Genomic DNA, 23,552 nt, shown 5'->3' on the forward strand with positions numbered 1-23,552 from the left:
AAAACCCACTTGTAATCCGTAATTCGGAAATGTGTGTTTGAAGGGGGAAGTGCGGAATTGGTTGATATTTGTGCGGTTTCTGGTAGACACTGCATAATGCATGCGATCGATCGCGTTCGAACTGCTTGATTTTGCTTGTTCAATTCGTTGTGTACCGTCCAAACATTTGTTCGATATGGCGGGTTTTGACGATATTGCGGACAGTGAATTGTGTAACCTGTTAGAAATTGAACAGTTGGAATTGGTTCCCGATGATTCTGAGATTGATTCAAACAGTATGTCGATTTTCATTGTATTTTTGGCCTCCCCAAATCGGTCTTTATACACCAATTCTACACTACAGTACAGCACTACAGCTACACCTGCATGTTTTCGTGTCCGTAGTTGTGAAAATATGAGGGAAAGCAAGGAGCTACTACAGTACTATTACTAAAAAGACTAGCTCCTAGGGGAAAGGAACAGACCATGGCATGGGATGGAAAGGCAAAGGAGAAAGCCGAAACGGCTTAAATTTACTAATTTAAGTTTTAACTCTAAGACTAAGATCTAGATCTAGTTAAGAGTTTCATTGGTGACTTGACTTGGGAAAACATGACAAAATGAGATTCTAATGTATTACCTGAAATGTTCGCGATTTTATTTTCGCGAATTTCGTGAGTTAAGACATGACTGAGTATCACATATTTATTTTATCAAGCTTCTTACTCTAAATTTTGATCTATAGTAAACTAAGTTTTATTCATATTCTTAGACTTAAGTTAAATCTTAAGACTAAAGTTAATTAATCGTGATGAACGGATAATCGTATTCGTAATCAAGTCTGAGTCTGGGCAGAGATCAAAACTTTGTCATGAATTGACGACTAACACAAATATGAACAAATGGGACTGTATGAAGACGTGAGCAGACGACAGTGTCGCCCACCGTCAGCTCACTTCCAGTGCATTTTAATATGTGTTGGCACCTGTTGGCACTCTCATGCTTGGTTGCATTCGAAAGGTTGAAGTATCCTCTTTCGAACGAAATTACTTTAAAAGTTCCCACAAAAGTCATGTTTCATGTAGAGGAATTTAAAAAGTGAAGGTAATATGGCATGTTTTTATACATATTTCATCATAACTCACCCATCTAAGGTCCAAATTTCGCGAAATAACGACTACCAGATTCGAAATTTCGTTGTGGATTCGATGATATCGATTGCGCATACTAAAATGGCTGACTTATGGACTGCGCATGCACAAAAGAGACGTGTGTTTGTTTCGACAATTTTTACTCTCCTCCACTAACGGACAGAGCTGCGGCATCGAACTTGATCTTGAAAGCGCGCTGCAGCTGTCACCGGGGGCAAGATTTTGGTGATAACGTCGCTGCGGCACTTTGAAGTTAAGCGCGTTGCGTGAAGAGTTCGGTCGTAAATTACTCTGTTGGGACTCCATGTCTGTAGTAGCTCCTTGGTACATGCTTAACCCACGAGGTGAAGCCGAGTGGGTTTAGGCGAAATTCATGCACCACAAGACTGACACCCATCAGTCATACAGCTCACGAGTCATACAGCCCATTAGTTCGACACTAAGCTAACAAGGCCCACGAGACCGACACATTAAGCCCCGTGTTGTATCTGTCTAACTCGTGGGCTGTTTTAATAATGATAATAATAATAGTGGCTACTTGTATAGCGCACAGGTCCACTTTTCATTGCTCATGGCGCTTCAAAAATGAAAAAATATCATATATTTACATGCATATACATGTTCAAACATTTCAACAAAGAAAAAAAAATGGTAAACAAAAGCAAATATATACCAAATAAAGAATACAACATATATCAATTAAAAAAACAATATTAATCCAATATTAATGACATACAACAGTTACAGTCCTCAGTATGAAAGGAACAGTTAAGTTTTAAGTTTGGATTTGAATGACTCTGTAGATGACAGTTCCCTTAACTGAAGAGGTAACTGATTCCACAATTTTGGTCCCATAACGGAAAAAGCACGATCACCATACCCATGTTTTACTCTGGGTGTTTGGAGTAAGAATGCATCTGATGATGAACGTAGCCTTCGTGTCGGATTGTATTTTTGAATAGAATTACTTATGTATATTGGGGAAAAAGAATGAACTGAATGATGTACTAATAACAGAATCTTGAAAATAATCCTTTTTTCTACAGGTAACCAATGTAAGGAGAACTGGTGACATGGAATCAAACTTATTAGTAAAAGTTAACAATCGGGCAGCAGAATTTTGCAACCGTTGAAGTTTTGTGACATCTTTTTTTGAAAGATTACACAACAATGAATTCGAAAAATCCAACCGAGAAGAAATCAAAGCATGAATAAGTATCTCAGCTGCAGATTTAGACAAATATTTCCTTATGAAACTTAAATTACGCAACTGATATCGAACATTCCGCTGAATATGAGTTACATGACTTCGAAATGACATTTCCTGATCAAATATGACACCTAAATTACGGGCTGTTTTCGACGGAGTAATGCAAGTGCTACCGATGTTGACATGACATGACTGATAATCAACTTTGCTTAACATATGCTTTGATCCCAATAACAGAAACTCAGATTTATCATCATTTAGTTTAAGGCCATTTGATGTAAGCCAAATTTTCAGGTCTTGCAAACATGCTTCGAGTTTTACAATGGCGGATGACAATGAAGACACAGTGGGTTTAAAAGACAAATAAAGTTGTATATCATCCGCATAACAATGATAACTAATACAATGCTTGCGAAATACTTCACTAATTGGTTGCATATACAGAGAAAAAAAGCAGCGGGCCTCCAACAGAACCTTGAGGTACACCAAACTTTGTCATAGTTTTACAAGAGGTAGAATCACCAATTCTGACATAATGAGATCGATCACATAAGTAGGATATAAACCAATCAAGAACAGTTCCTTTGATGCCCAAATATCTCAATCGTTGAATCAGAATAGCATGGTCGACTGTGTCAAAAGCTGAGCTCATATCAAGCATGATAAGAGCAGTGATGTTACCACTATCTAATTCTCTGAACACAATATCTGATAAGTTGACTAACAGTGTTTCTACACTATGACCAGGCTTGTACGCAGATTGAAATGAATCAAGCAATTCATTATCTTGCAGATACATTGTCAGTTGTGAGAAAACAACCTTTTCAAGCAATTTACTTAAATAAGGTAAATTTGAAATTGGACGGTAATTTCTTAAACACTCCTGATCTAAGCCTGCTTTTTTCAAAGTTGGATGAATAACTGCTTTTTTACACACCTGTGGAACTACACCTAATCTCAGGCTAGCATTTATGATTCTTGTGATAACAGGTGCTAAAACTCTGCCACACTTCTTAACCAAATCTGTTGGGATTGGATCAAGTTCACATGATTCGTTAATTGAGTTCTTAATAAGCTTTTCTATCTCATTAACAGTGACAGACTGAAACTCACTCAATTCTGACTTGACTTCACAAACAATGTCATTTGGCTGTTCACAACGAGTTGGGAAACTCCGTTGGATTGCCACAATTTTATCAATGAAATATTGATTAAAACAATTGGCTAACTCAGCCTGATCACCATGAGTGAGGTGTTCTGGTAAAGGAGATCGCTGTTTTCGGTAAAGTAAAGCATTAGCAACTTTGTACAACTTCTTTGTATCTTTCCCACAATCCGTAACCTTTTTTGAATGATATTGTAACTTAGCATCTTTAATCAAGGCATTCACACATTGCCTTTGTGCATGATACATCTGCTTGTGAATCTCCAGTTTTGTGGACCTTGACTTCCTTTCTGTCTACGAAGCAGTTTTGCTTGAGCTATTTCTGGGGTATACCATTCCGTATTGGGGTGTATTGTGACCTTGATTCGTTTCTCAGGTGCCAACTTATCAAGGGTGGCAGTGAGTAAGGTGTTATACAAATTCACTTCATCATCAACATTATTAACTTGAGGTTCAGCTGATAAAAGAGACTTAACATGAGTATCAGCAACAAACTCTTGTGGGTTTACAGATTTCAAATTCCGTGTCACTATAAATGTTTTTTTTATGCCTCCGCCACGAAGTGGTGCTGGAGGCATTATGTTTTCGGGTTGTCCGTCCGTCCGTCCGTCCATCCTTCCGTCCGTCCGTCCGTCCTTCCGTCCGTCCGTCCTTCCGTCCGTCCGTCCTTCCGTGCGTCCGTAATGAATTTTGTGGACAAGGTAACTATCGAAACCTGTTGAGGTATCCTAATGAAACTTGGCATGTATGTGTATTAGGGGGTGAAGTTGTGCCTATCAACTTTTGGGTGCACATGCTCAAGGTCAAAGGTCAAAAGGTCAAGGTCAAATACATAAAATTTCACTATTTCCACCATATCTACTGAATGCCTGAAAATATTTTCTTGAAACTTAGTGTATACATGTATTACCCAATTAAGATTCTCTGGTGAAAGTTTGGGTCATGAGGTCAAAGGTCAAAAGGTCAGGGTCAAATACATAAAATTTCACTATTTCCACCATATCTATTGAATGCCTGAAGAGATTTTCTTGAAACTTAGTGTATACATGTATTACCCAATTAAGATTTTCTGGTGAAAGTTTGGTCATGAGGTCAAAGGTCAAAGGTCAAAAGGTCAGGGTCAAATACATAAAATTTTTCTATTTCCACCATACAAATGTATCTATTGAATGCCTGAAGATATTTTCTTGAAACTTAGTGTATACATGTATTACCCAATAAAGATTCTCTGGTGAAAGTTTGGGTCATGAGGTCAAAGGTCAAAAGGTCAAGTAAAAATATTAAAACTTCTTTTTTTTTCTCCGTACCTTGGAAAATTTTTCAAGGTATCTTCATGGAACATAGTATATACATGTACTGACTGGAAGTGATTATCTAGAGAATGTAGGGTTCATGGGGTCAAAGGTCAGGGGTCAAAGGTCAAGTGCAAGACTTCACAATTTTACTATTACCCTCATATTTATGCAATGCCAGCAGGGCTATTTTTTTACACTTGGTGTATGCGTGTGTAACCTAATAGAAATTCTCTGGAAAGTTTTTTTCTCTCTTTTTGCCTCAAAGGTCAAGAGGTCAAAGATCAAGTGAAAGTGCTGAACTAACTTTTTCCTCCATATCTCGGAAGTGGCTCAAGTTACCTTGAAACTTAGTACATATTATGCATGTTCTACCTGAAAGTAATTATCTTATGAATTTTAAGGTCAAGGGCCAGATGAAAATGGTAACAATTTACTATTCAATTCAGAAATTGCACTTTTTCTCCACACCTGTACCTTGAAAATTACTCAATGCCTAAATGTATGAATGGGTCAAAGTCAAGTTAAAGTCCTTAAATCCCTAGATACATGCTCTCTTATTCATCCAATTAAACCTACGTCAAGGAAGGTGAACATTCAACACATTTGTGACAAACTTGTCATTCCAATATTTTGCCAATTTTGTGAAAATGTAATCACACAGTGTCCACATGTACTATCTAGACCTATTGGGAAAATCATGCATTATGGCGGAGGCATACCAGTCGCCAAAGCGACATTTCTAGTTGATACAACGTTTAGGAAGGTTCAATTCACACATTATTGCTGAATGATCTGATATACCTTCCACAACACCGGTATTACAAAGTTGTACAGTGTTACCTTTATGAGTTATAAGCAGATCTAATACATGGCCTCGATTATGAGTTGGCTCATTAATATGTTGAATCATATTAAAGGCTGACAATAATTCAGAGAACAACTTCGAATTCGAAGTTGATGAGTCCACAGGTATATTGAAATCACCTGCAATCAACAAGTCAGACGAGCAGAGAAGCTGTCTATCGAGAACATTAGAAAACTCATCCAAGAAAATCTGAAACTGTACTGAACTGGGAGGACGATATACATTGATGAAATGCAACGATTTCTGCATATAATTCAGAGTCATCTGAATCATTTCAAATGTTGTAACATTTGGGGAATCTACAATTCTGATATCTAAATGACTTTTAAACAACACAGCTATTCCTCCTCCTCGTTTGCCAACTCTGGGAATGTGCTTAAATGTGAAGCCATGTGGTGTCAATTGACCAATCGGAGCAGCATCATTAGGCGTAAGCCATGTTTCACAAATAGCAACAATGTCTAATTCATGATCAAGAATATAATCTACAAACTCAGCGGTTTTGTTCGTCAGCGATCTGGCATTTAACATAGCAAATTTCAAATTCATACATGAAATATCAGAATTCACAAATTTTCTGTCGTGTAACAACTTCACAGTTTGATCCCTATTTTGTCTTACTACTCTTTTACCTCTGTGAGTCTTTTTCACTCTGTTAATCTGTAGTGCTGTTATTCGTTGCCATGTCACTTCATTAATCCTAAGGCACTTACAAGAAGGTTGAATGGAGTAAACATTGTAAGGGTTCAGCTGTAAAAGGTCCGAAATGCTATATGCACGTCTTGTATTGTTATCAACAGCATGATCTTTAGTAGCTGACACACTAAATGACGGACCTGGGTTGATTTCAACATCTCCACTGGTAAGCAGTGACATGTGAAAAGTAGAGCTTGCATTCTTATAATACAAAATGCATGCTTTTGAGTAGCCTTTTACTCTGATACCGGTACTAGACATGTTCTTATCATTCTTCACAGTTGGTAGTATAGACCTACTAAAAGCGCATGTGGCTGTACAACAATACATACATGGCAAAAGAGTCAGTATTAGACTCACAACAAACATATTCCTCATTCGTTCCATTATACTGATCATTATCATCACTGCATTGTGCAAAACGTACATACAAATTTAAAAAAAATCAAAAAAAAAAGCTACAGCTCATTCAAGTATACAACAGTTGAGCGCATGAACACATTAGCGCGTATGACTTCTACGCGCTTAACAGCCCTAGGCTCGCATGAGCGCATAAACACATACCCTACCTGAATATGAAGGCTGTGGTGTGGCTCCCGTGCAAATGATATCAAACCCCAAATCCAGTTTGCCGATTTTCAGCCAAATCCTCGAATTACTTAACACAAAAATGGTCCAGGAGATTCACAAAGCACATACAATACAGCTGGCACAGTGACACAAAAATAATATCACAGAACAACACAAAAATCATAAACAACTCAGAGCACAGAAAAGAGGCAACCACGCAGGGCGCTCTCTACGTTAAAAAAAAAAGTGTCGAACTCATGGGCTTTATTTGCCTAGTGTCGAACTCATGGGCTGTATGACTCGTGAGCTGTATGACTCATGGACCTGTTTTCAATGTCGAACTCGTGGGCTGTATGACTCGTGGGTGTCGGTCTTGTGGGATGACCCCGAAACTTTGTGGTACAGGAGATTGCACCAGTCCTCTCTGTTCTGTTCCAACAGAGTTACAACAAGGCATCAGACAGTCATGGTAAGTGACTCGTATATCATAGAAACCCGTGACATCTGGGGTACCGAAAGTTTTAGTGACTGGGCCTGTCCGATTCTTGTATATTAATGACATTAACACCAATATCAAGTCAAAAATGCACCTCTTTGCAGACGTCAGTATCATTTATCAAGATCACAAAATCTTCCAACAAGACTTACACAAACTATCGGACTGGTTGAAGAAATAGCTGATGGTTTTCAGAAAAAAAAATGCAGTTATGACTATTACAAGAAAGCGCAAGCCTAGCAAACAAGTGCATACTCTACTTGACACCAATATCCAACGGGTAGGTAAGTATAAATATCTTGGAATCAGAGTCGAACAAAACCTGCGTTGGAGTCTGTGCTTGCTATCAAAGAAAACCAACCCTAAGTCTACTGGGGATGACTCTGTTTCCAGGTTCATTTAAAGAGGTGAAAGCCCACGCCTACAAGTTCCTCGTCCGCCTATAACTTGAATACGGAGTAGAAGCCTGCTCCTTGAATCCTTATGATGTTACTTCTGCCACTCGATTGGAACAGGTACAACGAGCTGCTGCCCGCTTTTACCGAGACTATGGTTGACGCACTTAAAGGCAGCCGGTCGTCGCAGGCGATTCGCAGCTCAGTAGAAAAGCACGACAAGCTGCTCCTCCCGTTATTGTACCCCCGTACGTACCGAATGCCGAACACGACGCTACGCAGCGCACCAGCGAAAACCAGATGGGGCACGAGCGCCGTGCGAGCTGTCCACTGTAATTTCAACATGGACGCCCGAATACCTACCGAATGGGGCCGAATGGGTGCATGCACAAAACCGCACAACAGCCATGCGCATGAAAATCTCTCCCGGTCCGCGACACAACAAGTAGTGAGAGCTGTCGGGTGTACGTACGTACGTATCTGGCTCCAGTCTCTGTTTATATGCACTATGGTGCCAATTTCAGCAATCTAAGCAATAATATTTCAAAATGTCTGAAAATATTATATAACAATATCATAAATTATTCATATATTACGTTGTTTAATATTTGGTATTTATAAATATGCTTTGATGAAGAAATATTAAGACTCTAAGCTTCATGTATAGCAAGTTGCAATGCATATGGCCATATGGCAGGTTGTTATGATCTCATCGTGCAATGTTGTCTGCTGCGTCAGCTGCATGTGTTATACGTACAGCTTACAGTACGTTGGGCCGGATCGTAACATAACAAAGTTGATAGAAAGTCGTCGGTACCACGGTATGTCAATATCAATATTGTGTGTGGTATGCGTGTACTGTTTGCAATAAAAAGTGCTGTACTGTTTCGGCTTAGCCTTGGCTTTGGTTTAGTAATGAAACCTCACAATGGAGATCAAACAGCCGTCCAACTCGAGGCAACGTATCTACTTGTTTGACGCTATCGACGAGTGGAGAACGCAGAGAGACGTGTTCTTAGCTGGAGGACAAGTAAGAGACCAGAGGGGAGGCTTCAGCGTCAGCGTGCCGATGAAAAATTTGCTTTCTACTTGCTGGAGTTGCATGAACAGTTTTGCAGGAATTTTTATTTAGAATGTGCAAATTCGTGTTACGACATGCACGGTGGAATTGTGTTGCCACGGCTTACGCCAATCAAGCAACCCCAGCTGGCCAAGTCAACAACTTCAAGGAATCCAGATCCAGATGATGTGTAAGTAGAAGTCTACACATGAATCAATGATTGAAGTGGAATGACTTTTTCTAATCTAGTATCAGTAACTTTAGGGCATTTGCGTTTGATCGACAAGTAGGCCTATTTTTCTATGTATAATTCCGCGAAAAACTTCTCTATAAGTTCTCATTTATGTCAAATTATGATAATGCCGTGATTGAAATGACATTTGCTGGGTCAGTTTAATGTCATTAGTCCCATTAAATGAGAAGTTTTTCATATCAATCATGTTATGCAAATTCCCCAAGAATATGATTTAGGATTTGCAAATAAAAAAAAAAAAATGAATAGATCTATCGCAAGCTCCATCGTACATGTAGTCTAACCCAATAGATCTGGTAGAACTCTAACGTTTAAACAGGGGAACTATAGGTTCAAAGATGATAGATCTAACAATAATAGATTCTAGTTTAGGCCCTACTTCGACTTGAAGGTATGTCGGTTGGTGCACGGCCCCCTTCTACCACGGCCACAGGTACACTGTGCAGTGCAACTGTGGCCGTTGGCCCTGCACGGGCACAGTCGCTTCCCCGTCCTGAATTTACACACGCCAGGGCAAGTATGGTTGGACCTACTACTAATCGACCGCCTAATGTTTATCTGCTTGATAAGAATATTTAACACTGAAATTCACGTAAAAAAACTTGACCTACGTGATTGAGAAAATCCAGCTCTATCAAATGCCGTTGTTCCGTTTTCGATTCGAAGTTTCAGTGCAAAAATATCGCCGACGAACTTGCGTGGCCTCGTTTCAGCTCCCCGCGGTAAAATGTTTTTGCATTGACAATGCATGCAAACCGAGTTGTATTGAACACCGTGTTGTACGAAGCTTTTTAGAAGCCTTTTAGAAACTTTCATTGACATTACATTGTGCTGTCATTGCGATTCGGTGAAAATATTCATTCGAAATTTTGTCCTTGATTAAAACCATTAATGAACAATGAATTATCGCGTTTTCCCACACCATCCTCATCTACATTCAAAGCCAATCCATTTTTATGTGCTTTGCGCGCAGAGAAGTTCGTACATTGGTACTAAGTGTTCAGTGCGCGAATTATACGCGGTCGGTTTCAATAAGGGTGGTCGATATGTAGTAGGGCTACCATACAAGACACAGGGTCTCCGACCCAATCGTCCGCGTTCAGAATGGACAACTCGGCGGTAATATCCGCTACCCATGACGATGTGTCATCGTCCATGATGGCCACCGTACCTATATATAATCTGATCTGACGATTAATAGTTAACGAGTGACGACGATCGACGGTGCGATGAAGAGAAGGCGTACACTGTAGTCGTACGAAGTATAGGCAGCTAGCTACTATAGCTCATGCGAACATTGCATCACACAGTACATACAGTATACCGTACATTCAATTCACATTACACAAAACGTACTCCCCGCGCTCAGATCAATCAAGCGAGCAAACGAGATACTATAGCGCGATACATTGCTTTAGGGATGTCTTGCGCACACACACATTTCGCTTCGTAGCAACTTCGGAAGCGAGTTTACGTGCTGCCGCCCGCGGCTGAAATATGTCCATGTATCCTCGCGACTGGGTGTCTTTAAAACTCCCATCGCACCCTTACTATCCAAGTTAGACTTGACCTGTTTCACACACGTACGCAGTCTTCTTGCGCAAAAAAAAAACCCTACAAAAAAAAAACAAAAAAAAAAAAACAAAAAGAAAGACAAAAACAGATGTTCTGTAAAATACAACGCAACAGTTGTGACTGATTTTGAAAAGCTATTATTGATTCGGAAGTACTAAGCCTAGCCTATAGGTCTCTTGACAAAAGGACGTATGATTGTATCATTGATTCATGGACAAATGACAATGAATGATTTGGGAGAGTTATCATAGACCTCCAGCACTTATAACTAATTATTGGTTCATGATAAAATGGGAAGGTCATTTTATCGTGTTGTCGTAAACAGACTATATGGTGATAATCTGTTACCGTTCTAGGTGTTGCATAATCAGATAATATTGTCAAAGAAAGTGTGGATTCCGAATGAGCGATGTTTGTTTGAATGAAAGCTCGAAGTATATTATGTTTGTTTGTTCGTTTGTTTTTTTTTTGTTCACTTATTCATTAATAATTTGTTGTTTATTGCATGACAAAAGAGCTGAGGGTTGTTGAGCGAGACGGAGTCAAGCAGGGGCCCGCGAGAGACAGCCCCCGCTCCCTTCTCTGTTTACCAGCTTTAAGGGGCCCGTGAAATCCAAATGCATGTTGATTTGTGTTGATTTATGATACCCTCAAGATCATTTTTGTTCTGAAACGAATATCTAGAAACATTCCACGTATTTTTAACGATTTATTCTTCTATGTTTCTTCAAATTACTTGGGAACGCCCACAAAAAATCCCTCCAAATAAATAAATAAGTTATGCCGAGTCGAGGGGAAGGTGCATTCCAATATCTTTTGTTAAACATTTCAGTACTTTAGCAATGATTGACAGATGAGGTCATCTGAGGAATATTGGTTTGGAAGGATTTTTGTGGGCGTTCCCTAGTAATCTGAAGAAAAATAGAAGAAAAATCGTAAAAAATATATGGAATGTTTCTAGATATTCGTTCGACTGCAAAAGTGATATCGAGAGTATCATAAATCAATACAAATCAACGTGCATTTGGATTTCAGTGGCCCTTTGAAATACAGCTCGATGGCCTTTAAGACGATCTTGGGAATTCGCTTTGGAGTTAGACAGCTTGCTGGATGACGGCTTACATGGTTCCGTGGTCTTGGGTAATATTCATGACCGGTGCCACGTTTTCAAAAGTGGGGGGGGGGGGGGGGGGGCACTTCAAACTTTTGGTGTCACTTCCGGGTTTCATCAGGTAACAAGAAAAAGAAGAAAAAACACGTCTTCAGCGCAAAAACAAGCTCACACTTCTAATTTGTATCTATTTCTGTCTAATCCATACACACTTCTGGAGTAAAAAAAAAAAAAAAAAAAATGTGGGGGCACGATGCATGTTGGCACCTTGTGTATTCCTTTGTATGGTGTAAAAAGTGGGGGCCCGAGCCGCCTCGGCCCCTACCCCACGGTTCCGCCGGCTCTGCTACTTCCCTGAGGGTAGGGCTTATGACTGGCACTGCTTGCCAATGTAGGATAAGGACATGGAATGAACAAACCTGTACAGAGGAATCAGGAGTAGAGGACTTAAGTAGTAGAACTGCATGTCACAGGCAAGATACCAAGTCCAGTTTACGCACTAAAATGGAAAAAAAAAAAGACAGACAGAGAAATAATTAGAACAAGCAATATATTGAGTAGGCCTAAGTGTCAATTACACATATACACGCTTTGAACAGGCTGGCTATGGTTCCAGGATTCCAACATGACGTCGTCAAATACTTATGATAAAATATTTCATACATTGAAGTATAGTTTAAGCCCTATATCAATAGGTACCCTCTGATCTTTTATGCAGTATCATTCCTCAAAACTTCGCACCCTAGAGTCCCCTATAGTGAACGTTTTAGATCGGTAGTTGAAACTTGAATCTAAATAACTTCTGATTTAAGAGTAAGCCTTACGAGGACAAACCATGTAGGACCTAGTTCTAAAATGGAGGATTTTGCTATCATGGAAAAGTTGCGCCCATCTGCTCCGTATAAGTCCCGTGGGAACTCGTTTAACACGAGAAGTGAACATCGGAAGTAGCGCTTTTTGATGAATTGACTTAGTTATGCGAAGAAAGTCTATTTTAGCACCCCCCCCCCCCCAAAAAAAAAAAAAATCGGGCGGATTTCGAAACTTTCAAAAGTTTTGCGTACAATTATACTAAATTTGCAATTATTGTATGAGAGGAAAAGAATTGCACATTATGCATTAAGATATCCATGTTTTCATCTTTCCTATGGAGATATCGCTAAATTTCTGTATTTCGGGGGCTCGGTGTACGATAAAAGGCTCGCCAAATTTTAGTGGAGTATATGCCTATGGTCTATATGATATCAATTTCTTAAGGCGGTTTCTAAAACCAGATGATTGTAGCTAGAGATTCATGTTACAATCATGGATCCTACTTGTCAATAGGAAACGGTCACACTTTTAGGATTTTCCAAGTATTGTTTTATCAGAAGTCACAGCTGTGGTTTGCTATGATATTATAGAGCTGGGTCTGTATACGTCCTCTGCATCGTTAAAGGTGCATGGTCCCGGTGTTTTAGTCAAATGCGTACGAGGGCGCACGGCGCAAGTTTCCTATAGAGACCTAGACGCTATTGACTCCTCTTTGGCGCTTACGCTTTGGCCCACTTTCCCGAGTCCGAAGAAGTCCGATTCACTGTAGCCAGTGGTCGGATCAGAGTTCGGCTCATGATTCGGCTGAAGGGGATGACAGCTTAAGCAAACTTCTTTTGTGATGTCATAATAACAAGCACATACACTCATGCACGCACCCTGGCATTACTACAGACTGCGCGATGCGCAGAGAAGACAACAAAGGCAACGTTACTTTATTAGCAACACCTACGCACTTTACTCTTGATTGCAGCTCAACTTCGGTAATCTTCGTATCAATGCTAACGGTGATCGGCAGTATCATCAACAGCGCCCACTGCACTACCGTAATTATGCCCCTTTAAAAGAAAACTGTACTGACATTTTCTAATTGTCTGATAATACTAATCTACATTTTTGATGCCTACTACTGGAAAGAGAGGATTGTAAAACCCAGGATAAGCCTGTAATGATTTTTTGAAAAAAATGAAAACGAGCAAGCCATGGAACGATCCACACAATTTGGCCTACGTCACAGGTGCTCTTGGTGCACAACTCCGACATTAGCAAGACGAGCTACATAATGCCAATTTACTGATGAAATCTCACACGAAGTACTGCAAAAGCTGTTATTTAGTATAATTGCAATATGGAGCTATAATAAATATGTTAAACAATATTCTATTAATCTTTAAAAGCAATATCTTCAACAGCTTTTTATTTACATAAAACGTGTGGGGAAATTCCAGATATGCAAAATGAAACTGGCATCGTTATCCGAACGTGCTGCCCATAGAAGACTGTGATCCACTGATCGAGCGATGGTTCGCCAGTTCAAACTATCTAAATCCAAATGTAGATCGACTCTCTTCAACGGCACGCACGATTTACGCTTAGTGAGATGAAAACGGTACCCAGTACACATAGACTCTGAAATACTAGAACTAGGACTAGGACTACTGAGCAGTCAAGGAGTAGGTTCTACGTGGCAGTCCAAGTTTTGATGAGTAGGCCCTACACTCACTCACCGTCGACTTTGCAGCTGTAGGCCCTATGTGCACAGCGCTAATAAGGCACAGCGTAACGTTACATACCCCTGCTGCCAGAACTTGAAGAAAGTCCAGACGAAAGTCCAGACTCCAGATCTAGATCTGGACCCTTGTCCTGCAGGCACTGTCGTTCCTGTGCTGGATTTTTCAGGTAAGGTATCTGCTTTATGGATTTCCGATGTTTTGTAGTCGAGATAAATCTCATAATGGTGTTATTTACACCAGGACTAATGTTAGATCTAACAGTTTGTTTCAGTAAGCCTACTAGGACCCATATCTCGGAAGAGTGGCCTGACCACGTAGATTCTAACACAGTGTCGCCGCTTCGCGATCCCAGCGCTGGTGTAGGTATAGTGCTAGCGTACTTCCGTATCCATGTAGATATCTCAAAATTCACCTTGCCAATGGCACCAAACTCACGGGAAATACTTTATGATTCATATCCAACAGCTCACGTTAATTGAAAAAACAAATCACATGTCGGGAAGCGTAAGTGTAGATGTCGACTTTCCTGTCGGCGTCGCTAAAAATAATCTGCTCTACGACTATTAAAACACGAGTGATTGCGGCCAGGCCCTACCTACCTGCTGCGCACGCACAGACTGAAGTTAGCCATTTAATATCATGAGACAAATCTTTCAAGTAATCGGGGGCAATAAATAAATTTACAAATTATTTGTGGTAAGCTGAATGAAAAATGTAGTTCCTATATCACACAAGTCGCAAAAATCATTACACTTTTGAATTTAGTTCTCGCGTAAATTCCCCGTTCGCACAGTACCAGTCGGCTACCTTCAGTTCTAGATTGTGCATCTTGCGTTCGCCAAGATCTCTCGCGAAGAGTGAGTTTTTTTTTTTTGAGTGACGACTTGAAAGTCGACGTCAATATTGATACTTCTCGATTACTGATTTCGTTCAAATATAAGAGAATACTTTGAAATATGCTATAAAGTATATCCTGTAATTTTGGTGCGATTTGGTTTAGTGAAATTTGAGACATCTACATGGATAGAACCAGTGCCGTATATAAAGAGAGTCTGGCCAACTCGGTTTTTGGCTTATGTGTTTTGAAGCCTGTGATTGGTCAAAAGCTGGTCCCGTGATCTACAGGCGCCATGTCGTTACTGAAGTGCGCTCATACGCGGTGCCCATTGTTAACTACCCCTTATTTGGCTTGGTTATTTTGTTACGTCTGAGCGTAAAAGCTAACCCTGTAACGCGTAATACGCGCGGTAACGACATGGCGTCCAAATTAGCAGTTGGCCAGACTCTCTTAAAAGGGCATTTTACCGGTTTTTATTTTTTTTACATGTTGTTCTTTTAATTCTAAAAGACCCAGCGGTGCAAACAGAATCAAAATTTCATAACGATTAAGTCCGTAATTTAATGTTAAAAATGGAACTTTTTAGGTGAGAATTATGCTACTGAGCTGACGAGCCCGGATGTTATGATGTCACAGGTGCTCTCACTATTACTGATTACAAGTGCTCGCATACGCGTGCGTTAATTCGTATCGAGTAGCAGACGACGCTTAGGCCTAATTTAGGTAGCAGGCGGCGCTTGTGTACTGTTCTATCCATGTAGATATCTCAAATTTCACTTAACCAAATCGCACCAAAATTACAGGATATACTTCATAGCATATTTCAAAGTATTCTCTTATATTTGAACGAAATCAGTAATCGAGAAGTATCAATATTCACGTCGACTTTCAAGTCGTCACTCAAAAAAAAAAAACTCACTCATCGCGAGAGATCTTGGCGAACGCAAGATGCACAATCTAGAACTGAAGTTAGCCGACTAGTACTGTGCGAACGGGGAATTTACGCGAGAACTAAACTCAAAAGTGTAATGATTTTTGCGACTTGTGTGATATAGGAACTACATTTTTCATTCAACTTACCACAAATAATTTGTAAATTTATTTATTGCCCCCGATTACTTGAAAGATTTGTCTCATGATATTAAATGGCTAACTTCAGTCTGTGCGTGCGCAGGAGGTAGGTAGGGCCTGGCCGCAATCACTCGTGTTAGTCGTAGAGCAGATTATTTTTAGCGACGCCGACAGGAAAGTCGACATCTACACTTACGCTTCCCGACATGTGATTTGTTTCCAATTAACGTGAGCTATTGGATATGAATCATAAAGTATTTCCTGTGCCATTTGGCAAGGTGAATTTTGAGATATCTACATCGATACGGAAGTACGCTAGCACTATACCTACACCAGCGCTGGGATCGCGAAGCGGCGACACTGTGTTAAAATCTACGTGGTCACGCCACTCTTCCGAGAAATTGGTCCTAGTACGTAGGCCTACTGAAACTAGATCTAACATTAGTCCTTGGTGTAAATAACACCACTATGAGATTTATCTCGACTACAAAGCATCGGAAATCCATAAAGCAGATACCTTACCTGAAAAATCCAGCACAGGAACAACAGTGCCTGCAGGACAAGGGTCCAGATCTAGATCTGCAGTCTGGACTTTCGTCTGGACTTTCTTCAAGTTCTGGCAGCAGGGGTATGTAACGTTACGTTGTGCCTTATTAGCGCTGTGCATATAGGGCCTACAGCTGCAATGTCGACGGTGAGTGAGTGTAGGGCCTACTCATCAAAACTTGGACTGCCACGTAGAACCTACTCCTTGACTGCTCAGTAGTCCTAGTCCTAGTTCTAGTATTTCAGAGTCCATGTGTAGGTCCTACTGGGTACCGTTTTCATCTCATATAAGTGTAAATCGTGCGTGCCGTTGAAGAGAGTCTATCTACATTTGGATTTAGATTCACTCAGCCCTCATCTACGTTAGATAGTTTGAACTGGCGAACCATCGCTCGATCATGATCACCAATGCGTAACGTTACTTACACACAGTCTTCTATGGGCAGCACGTTCGGATAACGATGCCAATTTCATTTTGCATATCTGGAATTTCCCCACAAGTTTTATCTAAATAAAAAGCTGTTGAAGAGATTGCTTTTAAAGATTAATAGATATTGTTTAACATGTTTATTATAGCTCCATATTGCAATTATATTAAATAACAGCTTTTGCAGTACTTCGTGTGAGATTTCATCAGTAAATTGGCATTATGTAGTTCGTCTTGCTAATGTCGGAGTTGTGCACCAAGAGCACCTGTGACGTAGGCCAAATTGTGTCGATCGTTCCATGGCTTGCTCGTTTTCATTTTTTTCAAAAAATCATTACAGGCTTATCCTGGGTTTTACAATCCTCTCTTTCCAGTAGTAGGCATCAAAAAGGTAGATTAGAATTATCAGACAATTAGAAAATGTCGGTACAGTTTTCTTTTAATATACGGCACTGGATAGAACAGTATACACAAGCGCCGCCTGCTAGCTAAATTACGCCTAAGCGTCGTCTGCTACTCGATACGAATTAACGCACGCGTATGCGAGCACTTGTAATCAGTAATATAGTGAGAGCACCTGTGACATCATAACATCCGGGCTCGTCAGCTCATTAGCATAATTCTCACCTAAAAAGTTCAATTTTTAACATTAGATTACGGACTTAATCGTTATGAAATTTTGATTCTGTTTGCACCGCTGGGTCTTTTAGAATTAAAAGAACAACATATAAAAAAATAAAAAAAAAAACGGTAAAATGCCCTTTTAAGGCACTCCGGATTACGCCACGCGAAGACTCTTGCTTGTATAAAAGGGCAAATACCCATTTGCCCATAAATACTACACAGGGAAAGGTACATTTTAAATGGCATGAGTGATGTTTGTAGCCATCTGAATATATATATATATGTGTATATATATATATATATATATATATATATATATATATTGCACCCTGTGACTGTGCAAATGCTGGTAGGGTCTATGCCTAATTACCTCAGCGCTCATGGTGGGTGGGAAAAAATTATTGATGTAGAGAATGTCAGTCCACCAGTAGCGGCGGCATAAGTCACGCCCACTTTCTGTGCGGTACCAAATCGGTCCTTGATTCATCTCAGGATAAATGAACACCCGGATAAGGATAAGCATAGCCAGGGCTGGGGTTAATCTGTAAATCAAACGAGAACAGTGAGAGAGCAGAAGGAAATTGAAGGCAAAGTGATATGGACGTGACAACCGCGTTGCGATTATTGCACACATAATTACTTTTGTCCTACAATGAAGCTAATATCATGCAAGTCATGTGTAGTTTGGTCATATCCTCGATATAGGCGTATTCCTCTACCAATGAGCAGACCAATATGCATCTATAGAATAAACTACCCCATTATGTTCTATCAAGAAATTAGTAATTTCCTGTGATAATGTCTTTTACGCCAAGGGTGAATTTCTTGTGCACTATAATCATCGTTATATCTAGCACCATTCGGTTATTTTCATATTCTTGTATAATGTAAAGATATCATTTTTTTTTTCCAAATGATGTAAATTTGTGTATTATTGTCACCAAAGATTAATTTTGCATTTATACGTATAGTACTGATATTGTTTTGATGTTACGATGTGAAAAGGGATGTCCTTGATTTGTTATTTTGTGTATGTTGGCGAATTAACTGATATACTTTGTCATTCTGTTGCAGGGCCCCCTAGGATAACAATGTATAAACCACTGATGGGGCTATCCTGGGTGAAAAAAAAAACTGAATAAATAACTAAATTATCACGACAATGATGAAAATAGTTTGTATATACACGGATATACAATTAGATTAGATGGCTTTTACATTCAATAGAATGTGATTGGTCGCCCGCTCGCCAAATGATACTGCTTGCGAGGATCGTAGATTTTCTATTTTCCCAGGTCATTATATCTTCACCAATTGGTCAAATGAATATATTTTTTTCCATGCCTGTTGCCCTCTTACTGTTTAATCACCAACAATTACACCAACATAATGGTGTGGGACTACGGTAACTACAAAGAATTTTTTCTCCTCTTCACCACTAGAGGGCGAACTACACAATGGTGTCTGAAGTTACAGGGCTCACACCTGTAAATAAAATGGACTGCCCCAGACCCCTTCACAAATTCGTACCAAAGATACCAAAGTAAATGAAGAAAAAAAAAATTAATTAAAAATCAATGATGTAGTTTGGCAAAAAAAAAAACTGAATAGCTGTAGATATTGAGTATGAATTCCTCTACAAACTGCATTTTTGTTGGAAGATGAAAGCTTTTCTGATGGAATTTGAGGGGACTATATTTCATTGGGTACGTGTACGGAAAATAGGTGATTTTTTGAGTGACAAGAACTCGTAGTCTGGCTTTGCGGACCCTTGAACAGAATTTGAGCAGAAGAACCCACCTTGGAAATTTGATGGATGAAAGGTAATATCTCACTTATCCAGGTTAGTGAAGATGAAACACCTCATTTTCCCAGCTATTTTACAGAATTTTTTGAAATATGAATTTTAACACACGTCTCTATGGGGAATTATATACCCGTGTGAGCCCTATAAGAATGCACGCAATACGTGCAAGTCTATGGGAAGTATTCATCCCATACAAGCTCTGCTGGTTTATGTTGATCTTGTACTGTGTCAGCTCTCTTCCTCCCTCCCCTTCTCCTCCCTACCTCCCCCCCCCCCCCCCTCCCTCTACCTCTCTCCTCTACCCCCCCCCCAGCTCTGCCTTGCTACAATTTGTTTTATTATTATGTTCTTGTGATACTAGATCTTAATACATAGCAGTCATCAGTATCACACAACTTTGACTGTGTTATTCTTGTATTGTGTATCTTGTATTGTGTCAGATCTCTTCCTCCCTCCCACTTCTCCTCCCTACCCCCCTCCTCCTCTACCCCTCTCCTCTACTCCCTCCCCCCCCCCAAATCTGCCTTGCTTCAATTTGTTTTCTTATTATGCTCTTGTGGTACTAGATGTTAGTACATAGCAGTCATCAGTATCACACAACTTTGAATGACTGTGTTATTTTAATGTATGTCTTTGTTTTGGCTACCACTGAAACAGCTCAAAATACATAAAGTTAGTCTGTTTGACAAAAACAAAGACTTATCAAGTACTTTGTAGGCTATAAGGTGATGATGGCACTCCCATAATCAAGGAATCACTGCCTGGATCTATGTATTCATCTTATGAAGAACTGATCAAAACTGCAAGATTTATTTAAAAAAAGAAAGAAAAAAACCCAAAGGGCATGATTTTCAAAAATGTCCCTTTGAGAAGCTTTATAACCCTTGAATGTGTAATTTCTCAAATGATGTAGAGGAAATATCATCAAAAACACATTTGTGATGTTAAAAAGTCAAATAAGAAATATGACCTCCACTATAGGGCTCACACCTGTAAATAAAATGGACTGTCCCAGACCCCTTCACAAATTCGTACCAAAGATACAAAAATAAATGAAGAAAAAAAAATAATTAAAAATCAATGATGTAATTTGGCAAAAAACTGAATGGCTGTAGATATTGAGTATGAATTCCTCTACAAACTGCATTTTGGTTGGAAAATGAAAGCTTTTCTGATGTAATTTGCGGGGACTATATTTCATTAGGTACGTGTACGGAAAATAGGTGATTTTTTGAGTGACAAAAACTCGTAGTCTGGCTTTGCGGACCCTTGGACAGAATTTGAGCAGAAGAACCCGCCTTGGAAATTTGATGGATGAAAAGTAATATCTCACTTATCCAGGTTAGTGAAGATGAAACACATATCTCACTTATCCAAAATTTGAATTTTAACACACGTCTCTATGGGGAATTATATACCCGTGTGAGCCCTTTATTGGGGCTGCCAGTACCAACTTAGTAATGGCGGATTTTGCGCACTGGAAAAACATTTTTACAACCCGTGTTTGAACTTTTAACTTTTACTTCGCACTTCTAGATTTTGCTGCTCCTCGGTTGTTCGTTTGCTAGTGTGTTAGCATGAGGAGTGAGCCTACCGCCTCGTCGTCTTTCAGAGCTCCCCGTGCGCTAACAAAACAAGAGGGAGCTTTAGGTTTTCGGACGGGACGTTGAGAGGGGAAAGAACCTGTTCTGAGCATGAGAAAAATCGCTTATCAAACTCGATTTATTCATAGTTTGCGTCGTCTGAGTTGTCACTGCGCGTTCTGGGCTATCCGCTGGGTAACTATATGACGAGAAAAACGATTACTATCGATAACGGCAGTCTCGACCAATACAGCCCTATTGTCTGGGGACATTTCATGAAGCGTTTTGGTTGGATATTTTTCCGACAGGATGTTATAAGCTACTGAAATCCTTGCATCTGACTGGCTGAGAGCAAATTTGTCCGACCAATATGTAGGAAAACACTTCATGAAATGCTCCCCTGGTCACGAGTCAATAATCTGAGCCCGTTACAAGAGAGTATCGTAGATCTACTATACGACAACAACAATAAGCAAACAAACAATACTAAATAGGCCTAGGGTTTCAATACGTACCGTAGATCTTGGCCTCTATCATTCAGGTTTCAAAGTTCTGTTTGAAAGCATCAATTGAAGATACTTGTCGTAGGCCTATAATAATATAGAGATACAAGTTGTAATGGAAGGTCGTTTCCAAAGTTTTCGGCTCAGTGTATGAAAAAAACAAACAAAAAAAAACAATACAACTACCGTATGCTTGATTCGAGGTCAACCGAATTCTAGTGCCCAACCCCACTGGGCAATTTGTTACCGATTACCAATATTACCGAGTATTACCGGTAATGATTTAACGCCCCGAAATTTGACTAAGACCAAATATTACCGTTATTACCATGTTATTACCAAAATGATATTACCTGTTACTGTTAATCACCCTGATGGAACCGCATTTTACAGAGTTACAACAGGGTGATGAGGGGTAATATGGGTAATGTTGAAAGGCTTCGTTTTTGTATAACCTTGCAAACTTGAGTAATAGCAGTAATCTTACAGCAATCCCAGCGAATTTTTCAAGTCCAAAAAATTACTGTTATCATCGTGTTGAAACCAGCATTTTACCAAGTTACAACAGGGTGATGAGGGGTAGTATAGATAATCTTGAATGCCTTTTAGTGGTTTTACATTGCAAACTTGAGTAATAACGGTTATCTCGTAGCAATCCCAGCACAATTTTCAAGTTCCACAAAGTACTGTTATCACCGTGTTGAAATCAACATTCTACCGAAATAATAATAATAATAATAATGATAATAATAATAATAATAATTGCATTTATATATGGCGCTTCATACTGACGTTTCTAAGAGTTACAATAGGGTGATAAGGGGGATAAGGGGGAATATTGGTAACGTTGAATGGCTTTAATTGGTTATAACGTTGCAACCTTGAGCAATAACAGTAACATTCATGCATATTCATGAATATTCAAATGACAAAATGTGTGACCTAATTCTAGTAACCATGTCTTCATGCGTCACATTTTTGGGGTATATATACAGAATGTGATAGAGTATACGTCAGTTAGGAAGAGGATGTACTAGGTATAGATGGTAGGACATTAGGAACAGGTTGTAGGTTTAGGATAGGATAAGGATTAGGAGTACGGCATATTAATCCCAAAATTGTGCCTAACATAATCTCATAACTAATATGCCAAATTCAACCCTTAATCTTTATCTTTTATAATATCGTGTGGTAATAACATGGGAATGTGGGTGACATCTGTTACATCATACTGGGTATTGGGGAAAGGCAGTAATAACGGATGTTAATAACGTGGAAATGCTGGAAATATCGGTTACATCATACCAGGTAATATTGGGTAAATGCAGTAATATCAGATGGTAATAGCGTGGAAATGCTGCAAATATCGGTTACATCATACCGGGTAATATTTGGTATTAAAATGGAGTAGATCGGGTTCGGGCAATAACGGGGAAAGATTGGTCTACTATTTCCCCGTTATTATACCCACTGGTGTTACCATGGTAATAACAATGTTATTACCTGTTATTACCCGGCTAATAACGGGTAAAATGCCTATAGTGGGACGGTAGGCGTATCCCAGTGAAGGACTAGAACCCGCTCTTTCTGTAATTTTTGGGAGTTCGTATGCTTCGCCGGTCGGTGATCGGTCAACCAGTCTCCGTGGTTTGAAACGCAGTTGCACATCTGGTTTAACCTCAATTTGATCTCGTGTGTCGTAGTTCATTGACATAAACTCGAGCGACCCACCAAAAAGATATTGACAATAATGTAGATATAGATAACTTGCTTGACTATTTCTAGT

The 23,552-nt window shown here is 39.6% G+C and overlaps 1 protein-coding gene across 1 annotated transcript in view; it reads right to left on the minus strand.

Moving 5' to 3' along the window:
- LOC140231535 (nose resistant to fluoxetine protein 6-like) overlaps positions 1-23,552 on the minus strand; it is a 65,658-nt gene that overhangs the window by 16,385 nt on the left and 25,721 nt on the right. Inside the window, exons 2-3 of the mRNA XM_072311670.1 lie at positions 18,244-18,415; positions 12,241-12,320 (exon numbers count right to left, since the gene is read on the minus strand). Coding sequence (XP_072167771.1) covers positions 12,241-12,320; positions 18,244-18,396 — 233 coding nt within the window. The 5' untranslated portion in view covers positions 18,397-18,415. The remainder of the gene's footprint in view (positions 1-12,240; positions 12,321-18,243; positions 18,416-23,552) is intronic.

This window comes from Diadema setosum, chromosome 8 (assembly GCF_964275005.1).
Source record: "Diadema setosum chromosome 8, eeDiaSeto1, whole genome shotgun sequence".
Taxonomy (NCBI): Eukaryota; Metazoa; Echinodermata; class Echinoidea; order Diadematoida; family Diadematidae; genus Diadema; species Diadema setosum.